Genomic DNA, 20,866 nt, shown 5'->3' on the forward strand with positions numbered 1-20,866 from the left:
GCGGTTAGAGATATTGGCAGTCCACTTTCATGGGGGTCCTGCACCCCCAACCCTCTTGAATGTGAATGACTATATGTGATTGTGCTTACATATAAATTTGACTTAAAGTGGAATTTCCATTTGCTCAGGAATGGAACTCGTTCATAACCTGGGAACTGCTTGTATGTGTATTCTTAGGTGTACAAGCTTACTTATTTTATTTTTTCAGTTCCTAAAATAAATGAAATGAAATTTTCATGATTTTCATTTTTTTAGAATTCAGGATTAGCACTTTGGTGTGATATAATTTAAGAAAGTTTTGTGATTGATTTCTCATTCCAAAAGAATAAAATTATTGGGTGTCACATTAAACTCCTTAAACCTATGTCAGGGCCAAAGCACATATTGCTTTAAAGATGTAACTAGCAGCAATGTCTTGTTTATTGTAGAGTAAGCGCAAAAGTGGTATGCACTTCAGTCTTTAAATAAACCACAAACCTAATTCTTGTAGGCAGAAGTTGAACAATACACACAGGAACTTCCATTCTTTCAAGAGGGTGCATGAAGTGGCTCCATCATAATGGTACAGCTAGACCTTGGATAAAATGGTCTTATGAGGATCCCCTTTAGCCTGCCATGTGAACACCCAACTGGCATTTATTTTCTCTCCTCATCACACACCATTCCACACTTTCCAACCAATTCTACAGTGGTAACATAAGAGCAAAGAACCGCCCCTGATTTTAAACAAAAAAAGTATTATTTGAACCAGTTTCACACATGATAAGAAGTAATGCTGAAATTTAGATGACATCATCACAACTACAAAAATAAAATGGTGTTTGCTTCTGCTGCCTTGAGACGGAACACTCTAACTTGAGAATAAGCCCATCATCATCATAATCATCATCATCATCATCATTTTTTCAGAAAGAGATCATATGTACACATATGATAATAATAACATGTAGCCATGCTTGGCTGTCCATCCCTGAATCTTTACTGGATAGGAAAGGATAATTAAAGGATGCAGCCAATGGCCATCTTCGTGGCCCCAGCATAGCCGTGTGTTGATGCTGAGGTTGTCCACTGGAACAAGCATCACCTGCTGCTGTCTGGTTAATCATCTGAGAAGAACTTGTATTTGTATATCAATCTGGAGGTCCAACCCTAGATGCAGCACTGCTTCCTCCCTCTGAGGATAGAACATGCTTTAGAAGAAATGTTTGCCCTCAAAGCAACTGTGTGCTTCCAAAGTTAATTTTCACTATTTATCCTTCCCTGCCCTGTCTTTCTGTCCAGTCATATTCCTTTCTTCCATGACATTTTAAATGGAAATTCTTCTAATGGTAAGCCAGAGAAGAGAAGCATCAATTCTCACCAGGAGAGGAAAACAGATTGGCTAGCTGCATCGTTCATATAACAAGAGTTCCTCAAATGCCATTTGTCCCACTGTTTTTACTCACGTTAATTATTTAGGGGTCAATTAAAATTTGACATACTTTGTTTTTGAATATACAGTGCAAAATATTAAATTGCCAAGTTTTTGCCCAATAAGCACAGAAGCAACTGTGCTCCTTTTCCATTAACTATTTCCATATTTAGTGAAGGAAGCATACATTTTCACTGGCCTTGTAGCCAACCTGAGCTTGTACTTGCAACTGACTCTATAACTAATGACCTAACAGTGACACCATGCTGAACTTTGGAGACATTTGGGGCTCCACCAAAGACCACCAGGACTGTAGAAATGGCCCTTAATGTCTTTCCCCCCTCTGAGCTGGGAAAGAGAATGGGAGCTCATTTTGCTTGGCTCTGTAAGTATTTTATATAACTCTGAAGTCCAGCATTACTGGCATATGCATATATGATTCCTGCAACCAAACCCCGTAACTTTGATAAGTATTCATTGGTCATCATTAAGAACACTTTGGGCTAGATCCAGATTTTGTCCTATTTGGAATAGACCCAGTTATATGAATGATTCTTTAGTCAGACTAACATTGCATATAATCTATTGGGTGTCTTACTTCTTAGTTGGATTCATTTTGCACCAAAGTTTAAACAAGATGTGTATGATGCTTACACAGAACACAACCAAGATAAATTGTGCCTCTGCTGTAGTGCAGAATTATATGCCCTTTGAACACAACATGGCTGTGCCTGAACACCATTTCCGTTAGATGAAAGAAGCCCCATTGACTGCCAGTCCTATTTGTGGAGTTTGATAATACCACTTTGCTGAGTCTGGGAGATAAGCAGTATGTTTCCAAGCAGTATTTAGATTAAGAACATGGTAGTGCTTTAGCTTTTAGAAATAAAATCTTAAGTAAATGTACTTATCTATACTTGTGTATGCATTTGGTGAATTCTTTTTAAACAGTACTGTTGATATTTTAAGGGTAAAATCCGCCTTTATTATTGTATTTACAGATGCAAATCTACTGTTATGATTCAAATCAGTTTGAGGATATAGATAAGGCAATTGAAGGAAATGGGAAATTAAGAGCTTTATCAATTTTATTTGAGGTAATTATTGTTTATGCAGACTGAGTCATCTTAATTTGCAATATAATTTTTCCTAACTGAAAGGTAAAATGTGAAGCATGTGTGTGTGTGTGCATGCATTATGGCTAATTAATTCGACATTGACAATATCTTTTATTAACTTCAGTGTTTTGGCATGGGGGTGTATGATGGCACTTGTGTGGATGTGCAAAGTACTAATACAAATGTATGTCTTTAGCATTTGGGAATAAACAAATGAATACAACATTGAACTCTAAGAATAAACCATGTAATATTTCTTCAACAGGTTGGTCCAGAAGATAATATCGATTACAATTCAATTATTGATGGAGTGGCCAGTGTTAGTCGCTTTGGTAAGTTTCTAGTGTAACATGAGATACTATTTGCATAATTATCAGTTTGATAACATTAAACCTAGTGATTATGGACAGCATCCACCTAAGTTCTGTGAGCGGAAGTGACTGCTTGTGTAGTGAAGATTTAGTGATTTCCAAAGCAAGCCTTGAAAGCAACACTCAGTGCTCCTTTCCAGGTGGACCTCCCTCGTGAGAGGTTTCCTGAACTGCTCCATTCCAAAAACTAGCATGTCCATTAGGTTTGCTGGCTTCATGATGCACTAATTCTCCCATTGTGCTAGTGGCCACTCCCACCACTGCACCAACACAATAGGATTACTGCTTTACATTAATTTATGAAGGCTTGGTGTCCATTTCAAAAAGTAAGCACACGCAACACAACAATGTGCTCCAAGCCTTTGTTTCATAAATATTTGGAGAGTGGGTGATGTACATGTCATTAATGCAAACTGCCCCACAAAAGAATTCTCTTACTTCAGCACAAGGAGTGTTTGCATAAACATTAGTTTCCTTTGCATATCCATTCATTTCCTTACAATATTGAAGTGAATGGCTACCTACGTATACCTGTAATTATCTATTTAATCACTGCAGAGAAGGAACAATTTAGGAATGATTGTCCTCTAAATTTAATGGAGATTCACAGGAGTTTATACAATAAATTTCCATCTCTAAAATCAGATGCGTGGTATTTTTAGTTCAAAATGTAATTTTTGAACCCTTTTAGAAAACAAAGATTCAGGTAAGTTATATTCATTCCATTGCCAATCTGCTTATGCATTGAAAACGAGTGAAAAAATTGTGCAAGACTGATTTCTTGGCACCAATACTGCATTCAGCTTTACAGTCTAGACTGTAAAACTAGGTACTTGTTTTCCCTCTTTTGCTCTACTGTAATTTTAAAAATATGTTTGGTTTTTTCAGTTATATATATTAGGTACTGCCATTACTTTTTTGTGAAATGAACATTATTGGTCTGAATGCACATGTTAGTGTATAAATCTGATAGTTCTCTGGAAGTGTTTAACATGACAAAACAGAAGACATTTTTCACTTATCAGGTACGAATAAAAGAGGAGCTATTCTGAAGAGAGCTTTTAAAAAATCTGATTGTGTTTGTCTAGCATGGGAAACCATGAAACCTAGCTTATTAAATCATAATGTGCACAAGGAACATAAATTATTCACTACCACTTTGTGTTTCCCATGTCACAAGCAGGAAACAAACTAGGAGGGAATATAGTTGCCTAGTAAATCCAAAGCTGGAACTATGTGGGGAAACAAACCAGGATTGTAATCAAGCTTTAAACCATGGTTTAAAGTAAGCTGAGAAAATCCTGTCTTTTTGGAAGCAGTCACCCATAGTCCAAGGTTTGAATATAATGGAAATTACTCTTACTTGTGTCTTTTTGGATTGTTTACTTGCTTACATGTGAGCTTTATGGTTTAATAAGTCGATTCATAAGTCGATGATGAACAAACACAGCTGCTATAATTTTGTGGGAAAGAGCTGAGCAGTCAATAACACTAACTTAATGCATTTTGCAAGTGGAATTATTGCAAACATCACCAACACAAAGAATATAAATAGGAATATTGAGAAATAAAAATGTATTAAAATAATTGCTGTGGTAACAAGTTTTATTTGGAAGGGGTGCAGCTCTGAAATGCAACAGATGGCTGGATCGTAATGAAAGGATACCTGTAATAAATATCTTCTGTGCCTGCAATTGTCTTCTGTTCCAACCACCAGTAAAGGCAGCCCAGCTGAATAGTTCCCTTTAAACCAGCCTTCCTCATGATGGTGTTCTCCAGATGTCTTTAGGCTACAGTTCCCAGCAGTGCTGACCACTGGCCATGCTGGTTTGGGCTGATGAGAGCAGGTCCAAGAAGCTAGATGGTACCATGTCAGGGAAACCTGCTTTAAGCCATTGCCTTGCCTTGCAGTCCTAGCAGGGATAGATCCCTTGCAGCCTTTGCATGCTCCATGTTAAAGCACTGCCACCTCACATTTCCATGGCAGAGAGAACAAGAAGAGTATTGCTCATGCTGTTATTCTCTTTGACAGTAGCACTTTTTGTCAGCAGTTGGGAAGAGGGGAAAGTAGAGACTGGGTTTTTATTCTCTGTGCATGGAGAAGTCATGTTCTGCTGAAGAGAACAGTGGGCAAGTTCTCTTTCCTGGAAACAGTGAATTTTCTGACCATACTACCTGAGTTTATAAGAATTTGGTACCATTACAGATTTAAGGTTCACATGATGTTTCCCCTTTGTTATATGAACTGTTATTAATGATGGGATGATGAGTAACATCCTAACCAGTTTGGCAGTTTCAATGAGCTATATGATTTTATAGTCATTGCCAGAACCTCATAATTTCATTTCACAAAATATGCAAATCCATCATAGGAAGAGCTCTGCTTCATCAGAACCTGTTTCTAGACCATTGAGAGTTTTACAGGCAATCACCAGCACTTTTAAGTTATTTGTTGTTGTTGTTAGTTGCGAAGTTGTGTCCGGCCCATTGCAACCCCATGGACAATATTCCTCCAGGCCTTCCTGTCCTCCACCATCCCCCGGAGTCCACTTAAGCTCACACCTACTGCTTCAGTGACTCCATATAACCACCTCATTCTCTGCCGTCCCCTTCTTTAAGTTATATCCGAAAATAAATAGGAACTCAATGCAGCTCTTTTACATGGGAGCCATACCCAGCCCTTACTGACAAATAGGCTACCGTATTCTGGACCAGTAATCTTCAAAGGAAACCCAGTGTAAAGCACACAGCAACAATCCAGCATGATATAGCTAAGGTATGTGTTATTCTGGACAGGTCTGCATTCTCCAGAAATGGGTGTAGTAGGCACACATCCTCAGCTGGGCAAAGGTGTTCCTGGCCACAGGCAAACCTGGATATTTAAGATCAAAACTGAGTCCAGAGAAACCCTGAAATGATAAGGAGCCTACTTTTCAGGTTGAGAACTATCCAATCCAACACAAGGAGGCTACTGGTCAAGAGTATGTTTTGTGTCCAGATTCAGTGTTGAATACTTTTTGTCCACATCCAGATTGTTACTATCTCCAAACAACAGTTTATGGACAGGAACTGCTCAAAGGTGTGTCATCAAGTTCTACCAGATTAGCAGGCTTTAGTGGTGGTCCCATATCTGTGAAATTCCCACTCTGGGGAAGTACATTTGTCCTACGTTTTACTGGCTTTTAAATAAACCTTGAAGCCCTTGTCTTTTCAGGCTGCTTCCAGTTAATATGTGTGATACTCTACATAGCTTCAACTGCTGCTGTTTTAATGCTTTTAGTTTAGATTGTGCTTTTATTTTTATATAATCAATATGTATGGTGAATTGTGCAGTAATTTTTTACTGTTATCCAGCTAAGGTGGTCTTTCCTCAAAAGGCAGCGTACAGATTCTGTAACCTGGGCTCTTTTATTTTATCCACTCTGGTTTTAGAAATATCTCTTCAACTTAAAAACTATATTTTGCAGGGAAAAAAACTGAACTGGAGCCTTTCATCTTGTTGAATCTTTTGCCAAATTCAACAGACAAATATTATACTTACAATGGATCTTTGTCAACTCCTCCTTGCACAGAGACAGTTGAATGGATTGTTTTCAAAGACAGTGTTAACATTTCAGAAAACCAGGTAATTTCTATGAAATGCATTGTTCCTAATTGCACAGACAGACAATGTACAACCATTTCATCATAGCAGAGGTGAAGAATATTTAAGTATATGAACTACACAGCTTTCTGGTTTTTGGGCAATGGCTTAAATTACAAATTAATAAAATATCAGATGGTATATTGAAGTACATTAGAAAGGAAAGAGGCACTGTATTACTCATACTTAAAAAGTAGGTAGTCATATTATGCTTTTATTCACTATTACTTCAAGAAAAGCACACAGTTCTGCACCTCTTACTGCACACGCACACAAGATACTGGCTAGGATGTTCTCTGACTCAGAAAAATCATTTTGTAGTTTATCCTCAGCCATTCTTCAGGTACATGGTAATTTTCCAGAGCGTAGTATGAATGTTTTGTGCACTGGTTCAGACATTATTGATCTAATAAACCACAGTCTGCTAAGCTGAGAATGAGCATCATGATCGTGTGCCTCTTCTTCACATTGTGTGCTGGCCTTGGTGCTTCCATTGTGGTTTAAATCATTTCCTATTATCTTTGAAGTAGGAAACTAAGGCTTAATTTCATCTTACAACCAAGTTTTGTATATTTAAAAGAGCAAAGTAGGATGGGGAAGCAGTGGCGAAGAGCTGGGCAGGTACATCGCACAGTGTTTCTAAAGCAATTGCCCTCAAGTGATGAGTGTAAGAACAGGTAGGTAATCCTGGGCATTCTTTCATAGACGCAGGGCTTTTTTTGTCATAGAACGCACCGGAACAGCGTTCCGGCACCTTCTTTTTCCAATGGATTTTACCAAGTGATTTTGAATCGCCTGTCGGCGTAGCAGGTCAGCAGCAAACATCATTAACATAGTACTGGCTGCTTTTGTGTCCGCGCTGCCCGGCTTGGGATGCTGCTCAGCTTGGGATTGGTGTGTGTGGTCACACGCTGAGTGCTTACTGCCGGCGGCGACGTGAGTTCTGGCACCCTTTTTTTTTTTTTTTTTTACAAAAAAAGCACTGCATAGAGGTATAGAAAAGAATAAGCTGCTCATGACTGTTCAGCTGAATATGATGTTGGGAGAATCTAGCTGCAGGAAAAGTCTACCTTGTTAACATGTGTTGCATGTAAGTTGTGATGGAGTAAGAGAGATATGTTGAATTCAGTACAGATGCCATCTTTAACCTGAAAGCAAATTTCATTAGTGAATTTATTTCTAAATAGTACTTACTGTGTGGCTGTATTTCTTGGGAACCTGTCGCATATTTGGTTTTACCCAGGTTCAGCAAAGATAAGCATTAAACTGCAGATTTAGTTAAGGGGTTTCCTGTTGCTTCACTCCTTCCATTTCACCTTGGATAGACAAAAGGTCACGTGACTATTTGCTCCCCTTCTACTGGAGAAGCATGTTTCTCTCTCCTCTTTAAGCTAACAAGCCAACAGTAAAGCAAGAGACACTGCATGAAAATACCAACCGGCTGTTGTGAAATGCCCAGAGTGCGCCACCTGTTGGGCAGTATAGAAATTAATTAATTAATTAAACCAACTCTCCATGCAGTCATGTATGGATGGTTTGTAAGTAAATGCACCTTTTTATTTTTGTGAAAAAACCTCTCAGTGTGGATTCTAATAGATCCAGGTACAAGCAAAAGCCCCTTAGCTTGCAGAAAGAACATAGAGGTCAGTTTCATTTTTTTCTATGACATTAACCCCTTCCTCCCATTCTGGTTAGCAGTTAGAGCCATGCAAGCAACGTTAATATATTTAACAGCATTTATTGTATTTTTTCCAGCTGACAGTATTTTGTGATGTCCTCACCATGCAACAGTCTGGCTATGTGATGCTCATGGACTACTTGCAAAATAATTTTAGAGAGCAGCAGCATAAATTTTCTGGTCAAGTATTTTCCTCATATACTGGACAGGAAAAAATTCAAGAAGCAGGTATTTCTTTCTTTCTTTCTTTCTTTCTTTCTTTCTTTCTTTCTTTCTTTCTTTCTTTCTTTCTTAGTATTGCTTGTTTGACTGAATCAAGTAACATTTTAACCACAATGCATTGTATTCAGAAGAAAGGTACACTGGTTCTAATTCAACTGACATCTATGCAGAACTGTCAGAAAATCTATAACTGTGCTAATCAGTTGTTTGGCAAAACAGAAATACTTAGTAGCATACCAAATCCAGTCCTGAGAAATTCTGCAAATCTTATAGCCTTTTTTTTTTTTTTTGGATTTGGGACTACGACTACATAGTCTGGTCAAGAAAAGAACCGGAAGTCCTGTGTGTGTTTATTTATCCAGATAGGAATGCTGATGTAAATAGCCTCTGCATGCACATGTGCGCGTGCATGCACACACACACACACACAGACACTCTTCCTGGTTCAATCAGGCATCGTATTTTTACTTGCAACGAGAACCAAAAAAGTAAAATTAAAGAAATGTTCTTTAAAACCTTCTTTAAAATTATGTAGCATTTTCCTTACCTTTTATATTGGAGATCTTGCTATCTCATGTTTCTTTTCCCTGAAGTTGTCATCACTTCAGGCATAGCACCTTGTCTAAAGATGATCATTACAGCTGTTTGGCTTCCTTTCTTAGTTTTGTTCCATGGTTAGTAAATATCTATTTAAGGTTGCTGTTATTGCCTGTACTGTTTCTGGCCTTTCTTTCAGAAGCGGTTCAGATTGTTCTCCTTTGCCAGGTGGTATCCATTAAGCTAAAAATATATATATAGAGAAATGTGGCTTGAGTTGCATACAAATTTTGAGTACCTGCAGATTCATATCTATCTGGTTTAAGTCTAAATAAATATGAATTTCTGTCCAGCACAGCATGTGTTTTTTTTTACATCTGGCACCCAACAGAGAGCCATACAGAGTTGAGCACTGACATACTTTAGGATCATGATGCTTATAGAAATGAGCTTCAGTTCATGAAAATACCTTCTCCATGCAGGAGCTGCAGTATTTGCTTTCAACTAAACCATTACTTTTTCATGCCATAGAGCAGCTTCAAACTACATGTGTTTCATTACTGTGTGTCTGCCTTGTTCTTCTCATTACCCTCCTTCTTTATTATCTCCAAAGTGGCATTCTTTCATCTCTCCCAGTGACGGGATTGCTTGCATCCTCTCTGCTCAGATGGCATATCCTTGAATTCTGTTTCACAGAGTTCAAAGAATCAAGGGCAATAGAAAGTATCAGTCATGCTCATTTCCTATTCCATATGCATATATCATCATCCTGAGACACAGCTTCCACCCATTGTGGCCATGGAGAGACCTCTCTCTGATAACAACAACAAGAGAATTCTGGTTACATGGAACCTCATATGTAGATTGATTACTGGGATAAACACAAATGGATGGATTGATGGATGGATGGATTTAATTTTTGTACTGCCCAATAGCCAAAGCTGTCTAAGTGATAAACAACAATAATAAATATGATAAAATACAATATAGAATAAAAAGAACATCATAACATTACATAAAATACTTTTAAAACCATATTTTGATTTATTTGTTTTATTTATTTAGAAAATTTCTATGCCGCCCCATTCGCCGAAGCCTCGGGGCGGCTTACAAATGAATCAATTAAAATACTATAAATTAACAATATAAAACAAGTTAACAATATAAAATAAGTCACCCTGGCCAAAGAATAAAATAAATAAATACTATTAACAGTTAAAATGACGTTTGAATAAAAAGGTCTTCGCCTAGCGCCAAAAAACAAATAACGACGGCGCCAGGCGGACCTCTCTGGGGAGCACATTCCATAGATTGGGCGCCACCACAGAGAAAGCCCTCCTCCGAGTACTTACCCTCCTAATTTCCTTCACGGAGGGTTCCCGCTGATCTCAGGGGGCGGGCGGGCATATATGGACATAAGCATTCCTTCAGGTAACCAGGACCCAAGCCGTTTAGGGCTTTATAGGTCATCACCAACACCTTGAATTGGGCCCGGACTTCAATGGGAAGCCAGTGAAGCTGACGGAGGACTGGAGTCATGTGAACATAACGCCCAGTCCCCGTCAGCAGCCTGGCAGCTCTATTTTGAACCAATTGAAGTATCTGGACCGTCTTCAAGGGTAGCCCCACGTAGAGCGTGTTACAGAAGTCAAGGCAGGAAGTCACCAACGCGTGTGTCACTCTCGCCAGGCAGTCGTACTCCAGGTAGGGGCACAGCTTATGGATCAGCCGAAGCTGAAAGAAAGCGCTCCTCGCCACCCCTGTCACCTGAGCTTCCAGTGAAAGCTCTGGGTCGAGGAGCACTCCCAAGCTGTGGACCTTGTCCCTAAGAGGGAGTGCAACCCCATTCAGGACTAGGTTCAGTTCACCCTCACTGAAGCCCGATCCGTCAACCAACAGGACCTCCGTCTTGTCTGGATTGAGCTTCAGTTTACAGCTAAACCAGCCCATACCGCATCATAATCTGATGTTACTCAGGTTGTAATTCTAAACGTTCTTACTAGAAAGTTCCATTGATCACAATGAGAACGTTTTCTAAGTGAATATGTCTACGATTGTATTGATAATCAATCCTATTGCTAAATGAAATGTATCATAATGGTGGTCTAGTGAAGAAACTTGCAAAATTTCAGAAGCATAAATACAGTGCTTTTGTGTGAAAGTGGGCTCTTTGGATTTAGGGTGCAGTTAATCCTGTGGGGTTTTGGGGGGTTGTTTTGCCTTTTTTTTTTTTTTTTTGTTTGTTTGTTTGACTCTCAAGGGGTTGCTTATTTATATGAAAATGGAATATGTCATGAAGGAATCCCTAGCAAGAAATACTCAATATTTCAGAAAGATGAGTGCAGGGGCTAGGGAGTAAGGCTGAATGAAACACAACTTCAGCTTCCTGTATTTGTTGCTCAAGTTGTACACAGAAAGTACAGTAGGGCTGGGCTTGGGCAATACATGTGGCGTGTACTGTGGAATAAGTGAAAGAACTTGAATATGCAACATTCTTTAAGCAAGCACCTGAGTATGCCTTTCCATGTTCCACATACTCCACCAAACATGTTTTAACATTTGTGCTGCTAAGAGAACCAGTAAAGAACACTTGTTCAGTGCTACAGTGTATATTTTCAACATCTGTCCCCTAGAGCATTGGGAACAGTGAGCAATGGTAAAATCATTCACAGTGCTTAGAAGCTAGCATCACAGAACTATGCTTCCTCTTCTGTCCATTCGTGTCTTTAAAAAATTAAGATTTTTTGGAGAAAATCTATATTTCTGTATTCCTCATACATTTAATTCAATTTGGACATCTCCTAAATCCAGTTTGGTTATAGATTCAGACAAATCTACTGTCATTGTGATATAACAGAGGACTAAGTCCTTATTTGTGTATTGTGCACAAGTTTACAATATGGTCCTAGGCAATTCTACTCAGAAGTAACTCCCACAGAATTCAGAAGGACCTACTCCCAGGTAAGCATGTATAGGCTTCTAGACTTAAAATTGGAAACAATATTGAGCCTTGAATGCCCCCTTGTGGTCATGAGGCAGATTCTCAAATGCTAAGAAATGGAGATGAAACATCCACTCCCAGTAATGAAATCATTTTCACGAAAATCTGTCACACTAGTTGAGAGCTTAAAATTCTTGACTAAGTTATACTTATATATTTATATTTTGTATAAATACATATGCTAAATTCAGTCATGCAGAGTGCTCTCCATATACTTACGTGCAGCACCTTTTCTCTGTAGAAAATCACTGATTTTCAACATGCCATCAACAATCATATTCATTTGCTTTTGCTTTGAGCTGATATACTGAAATGCATGGTGAACAATGTCATGCAAGCAGCTGTACCATTCTGAACAATGCAGTTGGATTTGGAATGCTCACTGCATGGTTCCTTGAAATATGTGAATTGCCCCACAGCTTGTCATTCAATATCTTCAACTGAAGACAAATGTTAAAAAGGAGAAAAATAATGAGATGAGGCCAGTTACTTTTCCAGATACAAACTCTGGTGAGGGAAAGTTTCTGCACATTTGAAGCAGAGCTCTGACTTCAGTGATGTTTTGCTTGCCATTGTGTGACATCCTCACAACTCTTCCCCTTTAGGGACATTTTGAACAGATAAACCAACAACATGTACTTTTTATTTTAATCAGCAAGGCAACAAAGGAACAGACAAGCATATAGATATTAATACAATATGCAAATAAACAACCTGAAGTTTTGGGTGAGGGACAAGATATCTGAGCCAGGATTATGCTTTAGTGGTAGTCTGTCTTTTCAGTTATGTGGGCAGGAGGAAAGTTGGGCTCATGCTACCTTGATTTTCTTTAACCAATAATAATTACTATTACTGTTTTTGTTTTTTAAAGTTTGCAGCTTAGAACCAGAAAACGTTCAAGCTGATCCAAAGAACTATACCAGCCTTCTAGTTACTTGGGAAAGGCCACGAATTGTATATGACACCATGATTGAGAGATTTGCTGTTTTTTACCAACCATTAGAAGGAGAAGACCAGACCAAGCATGAATTTCTAACAGATGGGTATCAGGACTTGGTAACTGAGCACTTTAAAGGTTTCCTACAAAAGTAGAAATATTAAATCACTTACAACTATTTTTTGTCAGGCACTGAAGTTTCTCAGTCAGCTTTAAAATTGAGACCACTGCCAAGCAACTTATGATTGTTCTCTCTGAACTATTTACGTGTGCTTTTAAAGTAGTAATTATTAACATTAGAAATCATTGCAGTTGTATTTTGCAACATATTTCCAAGACCTAAAGATAACCATGTAATAAAATGAAGGGATCGCAAGAATGGTGAGCATTTAATGCCTATGGCAAACCATGGTAATAGAACTGGCACAGTGCACTGCTCTTGTGCCAAACTTTGGATCAAACTAGTTATGAAAGCACAACCTTTCAGGTGTCCACCATTGTGATGGGTAGTCTTTCACAAGAATGGGAACACCTAAGAGAGGAGCACTGAACCCCTCCTTCCAGTGCTATTTTTCTCTACCCTTGCTTGCTTTGGACACTTTTCTGTTTCCATCCTTGATTTTGGAAGCAAGCCATGGGGGGCAGCGGGGAGGGGATGACAACTGGATAAATTGACTGCAGTGGAGTAAGAGTGCAAGAGTTTAGGATTCAGTTTTCCTCTGTACATGCTCCTTTTGCTGTTAAAGGAAAACTGCTCCACTCCATTTGAGTCTCAGGCTTATTTATTAACAAGTGTACCTTATATTATATTAGAATTATGTTATTCTAAGGTCCAGGATCTCCTGTCTTGTACATATGAAGATTGTCCCCCACCATGCTGGTTGGAGTACCGTAATTGGGATTCCTGTCACAGAGTACTCATGCTGTTAAGGAGCAATTATGTCCATAGCTATGGTTCTCATAGACATAGGACAACGATGTGGAATAAGAATGTCTTGAAAAATAATAAATACATTGTGTAGAAATACATGGCAGTACTACGGCTTTACTACAGCTGGTATATTAATGTTCAGTGCACCATTAAAAGCCTTTCCATTGCTACTGCTGGCTTTGCTGTTTGACTGTGTATATCAATTTTTTAGTCAAGCAATTGCTTGACCATATTTAAAATAGTAGTGATATCGCAAGTGTTGTCAGAGGCATTTTTTCCAGTGATGGTTATTTGTGTATAATGACATCCTAAAACTTTTTGCTACTTGACACAAGCAAAGATCTGAAGATAGTGCTAATCTGAACATGCAGAGCCTAGAGGCAAAAAAGGGAGAAGCAGGTGTATTGAAGATGAATAATTCACATTGCTGTTTTTCATCTTGCCTAGGAGCAGGGAGGTTACTTGTATTCATTCTGGCAAAAAATGATTCACAACCTCCCTTTTTTAATAATAGGGAAATTATGCTCTAAACATAGTAATTCCAAAAACTAATTTAACAGCAGATGATTTACACAGTTCCCTGAAAAGTAAACAGGCATCCTTGCTTAGTCCAATATAAATGTTAAAGGTCCTGTGGATGTGTCCTAAATACTTCTAAGGAATTGGCATAATATTTAAAACACTTACTCCATTCATCATTCTGTGCCAGCATCTTAGATTTCTAGAGGGTCACTGGTACTCAGGTGAAGATATTGGCTTCAATACTCCTAAACTAAGCTAACTTAAAGAAGTTAACAGAAGGAAAGTTTTCATCTGTTGCTGCCACCTCTTGTGCCCCCCCTTAAGGTCATGGACCCTCCTGATGAGTATGAGAAGGGGCCCAAAAAATTGCTGGAAGAGGAAAAGGGAATCATCCCTAATCTGATGCTGCCAAAGGAATATTTGATTAAGCACGCATGGAATATCATCATGATATTTCTCATATTAATACAGTTGATTGGTTTTTCTTCTCTCAGGGTGCCATTCTGAATAATCTGCTACCTAACACAAGTTACGTCCTTCAAATAGTTGCTGTTTGTGCTAATGGTCTCTATGGGAAGTACAGTGATCAAGTGATAGTTGACATGCCTTTAGATGATCCAGGTAAGTCCAAAAAGAGCATTTTGGTAGAAAATCCACAACAGTCTTTTATTTGCAAACCAGTTGAAAATGTAGTGCAAAGGATTTCATTATCAATGTTCTTCATTTGAAAGTATGGAACTTACCAGCAACTTTTGAAAACTGTGTGCACTAGATTGTGGATCTCCAAGTGAACCATCTTCATTATGCTTTTACCATTCAGCAGCTTCATAAATTATATCCACATTCATTTATCAACTTAACAAATGAGGCTTGAATTAAAATTCTTAGCTGTTCCTGTTTAAACACAAGCTAGCTGGATTGAATATAGTATTTGTGAGATGAATAAATATTGAATTGTTTTTCTGTTAAAGAATGAACAGTTAATTAAGAACAAGTAATCACCAAAGTAATTTGCAAATATGATTCCATTGATTTTGAAATCTCATTGCATGTTGCTTCTTTGACATGTGATTTCAATGCTTATGTGGTGATGGAATTCCCTTGCTTCTTAATGTAGGGCTGCAAAATTCAAACAAACTAACCATTATATTTTGTTTAATTTTAAGCTCTCTTTTCATTGTGAAAGACATACTATTAGTTGCTTGATCTGTTTCTACTGAAATCAACAATGGCTTAATTTTGCAGTTAATGGCTGTTGTAACTTCTTAATATTGTTTCTACTTTCATGTAAAACACTTAATTGGAATATAAATCTTGCTTGTATAGGTATCATTATTTTTCTTGCAGAAACCATCCTATTCAAATTCACTTGATAGTAAGCACCATTGAATTGGAGTAAACATACATAGGATTATATTGTAAGTCATACAGTTATAATACAGTACATTACATAGTAATTTTGAATTATGAAGGATTATGAGAGTCGTAGGCTAAAGTATGTGGAAGGTCACAGTAGCCTGCCTTAGATTTAAATCAATAGATTTTCATCCTCAAGAACAGCATAAGCTGAAAAATACACTAGAATATTTTGACATTCCATGTTATACACTATGGTTCCAGTCCAGCTAAAGTTAGTAATGACTTAACATATGATCATATGCATACCTACTTGAGATACCGCAAGTGAGTTTGAATGTATGTGAATATGTATGTAGATGTGCTTATTTATAACCAGGATGGAAAAGAATTTTTCCCAGTAATTGCAACTTATCTCTGCTGTGCATTTCACTGAATGAAAACAACAGAGTAAGTTAAACACATATCATTGAAGTTCTGTAGTTTTCAATGGAACTTTAATTTGCGCTGAACTGGGACCCTTGAAGGAGTAATTTATGTATATTATTCATTACATTTATTTCCTGCCCTTTTCCACCTTCTGAGGAACCCAAGGAAGTTTACATATATTTCTTCCTCTGATTTTTTTCCTTTACCTCCCCTCTGAGGTAGGTTAAGCTAAGAGTCCATGACTGATTCAAAGACACTCTATGAGCTTCTTGGCTGAAGACTAGAACCCAGATCTCCTGCATCCCAGTCCAACGTGCTAACTACTACATCCCACTGGCTGTCACCATGTATTACAATAAACATAGTTCTAAAAAAATACTATAGTTTAAGGTGTTATTACTTGAAAATGAACCGAAATCCAGGAAATTTGCAGGCATGGTTACCTTTAAAAATTCTTTCCATCCCAGAAAAAAATGTGATATTGGATTTTTTAAAAACATATAAAAAATAAACAACAGAGGATATTTTTAAAGCTATCTACCCACTTTTGCAACTCTGTTGCTACACATGTCACATCTAAGATGACTTTTTACTGCTTGGTTACTACTTTAAAATAGTTACACCAAACAAGTGGGAAGCTGATTAAAGATTCTGACCACATGGGCCAGGTTCTTAAATTACTATGACGGAATGGGAACAGATTTGGTCGTCTCTAGCTGAGCTTTACTATATCCTGTACTCCAAAGAGTACCTCTGTTTAACCATAGGTTACAGGCTTGTGGCTTCTCACACAGTTTTTGAAGCTGCTATTCTACTCTTAGAGAACGATCAAAGGAATGATAGCACAGGAAGATTTTTCCTCACTTTCTCCTGTGGGAATATTTTTATGTGTATGTCATGTACATATGTGTTCTCATTCTATGACATGGACTTATTAGAAGCCAACCAATACCCTTTGGTCATTCCTTTTTTGTCCAGCCTCACATATCATGATTGAATCTTACAATTCCATGGTACTTGTGGTAAATGATAGTTGAAATTATTCCATGTTTTAATCTAATCCAAATAAAGTTGCATCATGTGTTAATTATCTGTCTCCTATTTATTTTCCCTTTCCTAATTTTCTGTATAATTGTCAGTCCTTCAGTTGGTCTTACCACCTCCTGTTCATCCATATATCCTAATATGGATTCATCTCTCTCTCTCTCTTTTTTCTTTTTTTAACTCAGAAAGGGAAGGAGGGAGGGAAGAAAGGAGGGAAGAAAGGAAGGAAGGGCAGATAGTAGCCACCATCCATAATTCCTTATACTAATCAGTATTACTGCTATTCATTTCCTACACTCTTCTCAACATGCAAGACACTGGCCCCATAACAATATTGCGTTCAGACTTGCAAAGTGATTTCTCTGATTACGGACTTGCAGGCAATGGAAACTGTATCACTTCCTTAACAGTGCAACCCTCTTTGTCTATTTAGAAATGAATCCCATTGAGTCCAGTGCAAATTTCAGCAGTGGGAGAGACCATCTGGATTGAGACCATAGTGGGGGAAATTATTAAAGTCCCTCCACTTCCCTGTGTTATGATCTTGGTCTGGGTCAAGTGCATTGCTCTTGTAATAGAGTAAAAGAAAAAAGAGACAGCTGCTTGCTACAACCATAATGTTTGCTTGAGCCATAAGGTTGGCTGTAGATCACATAGCTCTAGATCAACAGTTAGAAAAGACAAAGAAGGGGCGCCTTAATGTCCAATAGGGCAGGCAGAGACAAAAGTTTGCTCAGATGGGATACCAACCCAGCAAGGGAGTTCTGGTGACAATGTGCACAAAGAGCTTAGAATGGTTTATATTTAATTAAGGGCACGGGTGGACATGAAAAAGGCAATACCAGTGGTACTTATTTAACAGATATTTTGAAAAGTTGATAGATGATTTAGCTAGAGATCAATTAATTGTGACTGCAGTAGAATCAAGTAATACTTGACAACACTTTTTCTTAAATGAATGGTATTTTTGAAGTTTTTTATTCTTAAATATAAATGGAAGCTTGTTGCTTTTATCCCATTAGATTTCATCTCTCAGGATTGTTTTTTGTTTGGTTGGTTTGTTTTTAAATCTATCTGTATTTTTCTAACAGTCTGGATGAAGGGCTTCTACTGTCTGAAGTTTAAAAATAAATTATTTAAGCACTGTAAAAACAGAATGTGAAACAGAGAGTGAAACTGAAAGAATCCAAAACAAAATAATTTGAAGGCAAAGCTACATTTTTCAGTAATGACAACAATGATTCTTTTTAATTAAAATATTCTACTGAAATATTGTAATACTGTTGGAGACCTGCTGTAAGTCAGTTTTTTCAATGAATAGCTAAAATTTTCATTACACATGAGAAGCCAGGGAATATCATCATCATTTTATCTCTAGCCTCCTAACCATCAGATAACAGGTAAGAACATTTTTAACATGTAATAATGTTGTATAGCTACTTCTACATCTAAATTGTTTCTTTACACATGTCTAATTGATTTGTAAAACAGTAGTTTTCCCTTTTATCACTGGTCAGAAAACATGTAGCATATTCTATGCCTGTTTTTCCACCATGTCTTTAATCCTTTAACTACGTGTTCTGGAATAGGCCTATGTGGTATTATTTTGATGAAATTTCACTGAGTCTGAAGGCTTGCAAACCGCAGCCTTCCTAGCCAGTCTGTGATCTACAATGTGGGAGACAACACACAGATATGCAGTTGTATTTTTTCTAGTTATATGAATAGGTTGCAGTGTGGGAGATTCTTGACCAGAACTACCAACATCTTTTCTTTGATGGCCGATTCCCCTGCATCATTGCTTGCTATTCTCTCTCTCTGTGTGTGTGTGTGTGTCTGTGTCGGTGTCTGTCCTGCCTGTCCCTTTTAAAAACCAAGGCAGCTAGCAAGAAGCATTGAAAACAAGCAACAAGATCAATAGCAAAATAAATAAATAAAACACAAAAATTCAGAGAATACCTTTGTATTCTTTTCTTTTTTTAACATTAATAGATTCACGGTAGAGACTGGGTGAATTAAACTTGGTTTTGCAGGTCAACTGCCTGCTAGAAATGGAAGATCTCTGAATATGATAAAAGGCCATCACAGGCTTGAGATGAGAGGATCCTTCCTAAACAGGAACATCCAGAATGTAGGCATAGTTATACAGTAGTCCTCCAAAATTCGTGGGGGTTATGTTCCTAAACTATCTGTGAATTGTGAAAAACCACGAATTTGGTGCCAGCAATGGGCGCCGGCTGCCAAGGCAGTGCGGACAGGAGAAGCAGGCTGGGCCAGGGAGTGAGCGGGCGCGTGCATGTGGCGGGGCAGGGGCGAGCGTGTGCAGAGATACCATATTTTTCGCTCTATAAGACGCACCTGACCATAAGACACACCTAGTTTTTAGAGGAGGAAAACAAGAAAAAAATATTCTGAATCAAATGCTTTACTAAACTATTTAATAAACTATAACAGAATACAGTAATACCGTATTTCAACCTTGTAAAGTGAACAGCAGTCAACAGTGGCATTAAGAACCATCATCACTGTCATTAACAAAAGAGAGACTTTAAAGTTAGAGTACTCTTCTAGTTTTCGTTGAACCCATAGAACTCATCATCACTAGAGTCAGAATTTATGAAGCGCTGTTGCTCACAATCACTGACATCACTTTCTTAGTCAGTAGTGGAATTATTGAAGGAATCCACAATCTACACCAGTTATACAAGAGCTGCTGCAGACAATTCAGTAACAAATCTGAAAAAGCCAGTAATGTCCATGCTGCCCTACTAGTAAATAATAGAAAAAAACTTCTGACAAAAAATGAGATATTGTACAGTAAATCAAACATCCAGCAGTCTAAGTAGCCTTTGAAGAATAAACTTCATACACGAAGGTAATGCTGTTCAAATATGCACTGATCCTAAAAAAAATGTGTCTGATCAACTAACAGATAACTGATCCATGGAAAGCTTCCTGATAATCACAGGCACATTCCCCATCACTTCCCCATGGGCTTCATTAAAAGATGGGTTGCCATTTGAAAACACACACCGACCTGTGATTAACAGCTCTCATCTGCGCTGGAGGAGGGGGCGGAGCAGGGCGTGCCGAGCACGTGCTGGCCAGGTGGTGCCACGTGGGGCCGGCAGCTTGCCGGCGGTGGTCTTCCGGGCGGCGCGGCGGTGGAGGCGGCAGGTCTTCCCAAGCGGTGGGGGTGAGCAGTCCATCTCTCCATGCTCTCTGTGCGGCCTGCGGGTTAAAGGCCACGGCTCCTCCTCCTCCGCACCTCTCCCCCTGAGCAGCACAGCTCTCACCTGCGCCGGAGGGGAGGGCGGAACAGGGCGCACCGAGCGCGTGCCAGCCAGGTGGTGCCACATGGTGCAGGCGGCTGCCAGAGTGCCGGCAATGGTCTTCCAGGCGGTGCGGCGGCGGCTGCAGGTCTTCCCGGGCGGTGGGGGTGAGCAGTCCATTTCTTCATGCTCTCCGTGTGGCCTGCGGGTTAAAGGCCGCGGCTCCTCCGCACGCCTCCCCCTGAGCGGCACAGCTCTCACCTGCACCTGAGGGGGGGGCGGAGCAGGGCACGCCGAGCGCATGCAGGCCAGGTGGTGCCACGTGGTGCAGGCGGCTGGCAGCGTCCTGGGCGTCGGGCACACACACATTCGCTCTATAAGACGCACAGACATT

At 38.8% G+C, this 20,866-nt stretch overlaps 1 protein-coding gene across 1 annotated transcript in view; it reads left to right on the forward strand.

Annotated features, from left to right (window-relative positions):
- Window positions 1-20,866, forward strand: part of PTPRZ1 (protein tyrosine phosphatase receptor type Z1) — an 84,974-nt gene that overhangs the window by 21,520 nt on the left and 42,588 nt on the right. The window contains exons 5-10 of the mRNA XM_044422929.1: window positions 2,413-2,508; window positions 2,795-2,861; window positions 6,368-6,525; window positions 8,299-8,449; window positions 12,853-13,037; window positions 14,866-14,992. Of these exons, the coding sequence (XP_044278864.1) occupies window positions 2,413-2,508; window positions 2,795-2,861; window positions 6,368-6,525; window positions 8,299-8,449; window positions 12,853-13,037; window positions 14,866-14,992 (784 nt within the window). The remainder of the gene's footprint in view (window positions 1-2,412; window positions 2,509-2,794; window positions 2,862-6,367; window positions 6,526-8,298; window positions 8,450-12,852; window positions 13,038-14,865; window positions 14,993-20,866) is intronic.

Source organism: Varanus komodoensis, unplaced genomic scaffold (genome assembly GCF_004798865.1).
Source record: "Varanus komodoensis strain SLA01 unplaced genomic scaffold, ASM479886v1 scaffold13_1, whole genome shotgun sequence".
Taxonomy (NCBI): Eukaryota; Metazoa; Chordata; class Lepidosauria; order Squamata; family Varanidae; genus Varanus; species Varanus komodoensis.